The sequence below is a fragment of the Austrofundulus limnaeus genome, unplaced genomic scaffold (genome assembly GCF_001266775.1).
Source record: "Austrofundulus limnaeus strain Quisiro unplaced genomic scaffold, Austrofundulus_limnaeus-1.0 Scaffold136, whole genome shotgun sequence".
NCBI classification, from domain to species: domain Eukaryota; kingdom Metazoa; phylum Chordata; class Actinopteri; order Cyprinodontiformes; family Rivulidae; genus Austrofundulus; species Austrofundulus limnaeus.
The window spans coordinates 496,551-498,984 of NW_013952538.1; the positions used below are offsets into that span (position 1 = coordinate 496,551).

Consider the following 2,434-nt stretch of genomic DNA (forward strand, 5'->3'; position numbering starts at 1 on the left):
TAAGGCAGGGGGGCTCAAACATTTTGGGTCTGGGGACCCCTTTTAAGGGTGAAACATTTCCAGGGACCCCCTCATGAACCCTACACTGTTTTAAAAATAATTTACTTCATTTTAACCCCTAAAAGCCATGGGAATATTGTTTTTTGTTTGGTTTAGTATGTTTGTTTTACTACTGCATTGTTCCCCATACGCAATTTTTAAAATAAAAACGAAATTTACAATGTATTGAATTTTTTTGAGGACCCCCAATATACGGCTCACAGACCCCAGTTGAGAACCTCTGACCGAGGGGACCACCCTGAGGGGCTTCAACTTCTGTTTTCCTGCCAGATATTTAGTACATTTTTGTCTCTGTTGGTAACTGTCTATAAAAAAGGAAAATAGTGCGTAGTTAGCCTAGCCTAGCCTAGCTTAGCTTAGCTTGGGTTTTAGATTTTAGGTTTTGTTCAAACAAAATACAGCGGCTAACCAGATTAAAATGTTTAATTGTATCATATTCATGCAGTTTACTCAGGAATCTTTAATATGATCACTGAAGCCTGTTTAATGCAAAATTGTTGTTTTTTGTTTTCAGATTGCTTCTAAGATTTCTGCACCTTTAGCCAAAACAAATGAGATTGTGATCCTCAGCGGGGAGGGCAGCCGCGCGACAAGTGAAATAAATCGCCTTCTGGCCGAACTTCCTGTTTCTGTCAATGCTCTCACAGGAGTGGATTTGTCTAAGGTAATATTATTTCTGATTTTACAAGGATTGAGTGAAAGAAAATCTAAAACTAAATCAAACCGTCTCCAGTTTTATCATCAGGTTAAAAATCTCAGTGCTTTTTTCCCTCCAGCTCCCTTTGCTGCAGAAGATGACGTCTGCTGAAGCCTGAAAAGTGAAGAACTCCTGGTTCCAGTCTGTTGTATGCACTCTCATAGACTGCCTTTAAAACACCTGAAGACTTGTTAAACACTGTACACCAGGTGTATTCTGGAAACCTCTGGTGCCTTACTTTCTACAGGACCAGAACATCTGCATGCACTGCTGCTCGTCCAGATACGCTCTTTAGTTGAATTGTGGAAATATTTATTTATTTATTGTAATTCAGGTCAGTTTTGGGGGCGCTGTCTGTGTGTTGTATCATTTAGGAGAAGAGCTGATAATTAGATAAATGTGATGCTGACTCTGACCCGTTAGATTTATTGTACTTTTAATCAAACAGCTGCAATATTTATTCCAGTTTCTGCTTTTTTTCATACCAAAAGACCACTGTTGTTACTGTGTCCCCTCTTTACGTTCGTTTAAATACCTCTCTCTGCTGAGACACATCTGCACTTCATGGATAATCACTTTTTTGTTGTATATTTTTTTATTTAAATGCTTTAAACGCTCATTAGCTGAACATAACAAAGGTGCTCATAATCCTAAAAGCTAATTGGGCAAAATTTAAACTGCACTTTTATTTATTTATTTATTTTACTATCGGCAAATTTTGCGATCTGCCAATATCAAACATGTTTACTGATTATAAAACGGGTAGGTGTAATTAGCTTGTAGCTTATTTAATGCAGATTTTGACCCGATGGGAAAAAAAAGAGAGGCTAAAATACACTACATGTCTTAGATCTATGGTTTGTCCATATTTAATGTTTAATTTATTTAATTTATTGAAAGAAAAGACCAAACAGCACTGCCAAATGGGACAGTTTGTCACTGATAATCTGTAGTGCTCCAGATGTTATTTAATTTCCGCTACAGGTTTTTGTAGATAAAAAGCCATGTTGAACATTTGTAAAGAAAACAAACTTTGACACGTTTTAGAGAAATTTGAGTTTTATTTCATGCAGCTACATATCTGATCTTTACCTGATGATATAAAATGTTTAAAGATATTTAAGCTGATCAGACGATATTTCTGTGTTAAACTGTGATTTTTGTCATTTGATCGGTCCTGATGCTTTGATTCTGGAAGACGACGCATGGCTGCAGATGTTGATTGTTCAGTTCAAAGGTCAAAGCCTCCTGTGAATTCATTGTTTCTAAACATTTTCATGTTCAATTTGAAGAAACTACAAAAACAGATTGATGTAATCAGCATGAAAATACTGACTGAACTTTTAAAAATAGACTGTTATCGCTCCCTGTACATCAGATTAATAATCTGAGTTATTTTGTACGAAGTTCCTCTGAAACGGCTAAAAGTTTTTTGTTTCGGTTGAGGATTTTTGCATGTCATCCATCTGTGTGTTTACTCTTAACTATTAAATCTACTGCAGAAATGTGTTTGTCACTGTCATTTCATCATTTTAAATACAATCTTATACTGGAGGCAAAACAATCAAATGAGAACTGTAATTTAAAAAAATTACATTTAAAAGGATCCATGATTAGTTGTAACAGACTTTATTTGATAAACATGTTTTAACTGTAAAATAAAGACTGTAAAAATAC

General features: G+C 35.3%; 1 protein-coding gene across 1 annotated transcript in view; it reads left to right on the top strand.

The window, feature by feature from the left end:
* LOC106522763 (flotillin-2) overlaps positions 1 to 2,266 on the top strand; it is a 9,633-nt gene extending 7,367 nt beyond the window's left edge. Inside the window, exons 10-11 of the mRNA XM_014015916.1 lie at positions 575 to 724; positions 837 to 2,266. Of these exons, the coding sequence (XP_013871370.1) occupies positions 575 to 724; positions 837 to 875 (189 nt within the window). The 3' untranslated portion in view covers positions 876 to 2,266. The remainder of the gene's footprint in view (positions 1 to 574; positions 725 to 836) is intronic.
* Positions 2,267 to 2,434: the final 168 nt, after the last annotated feature.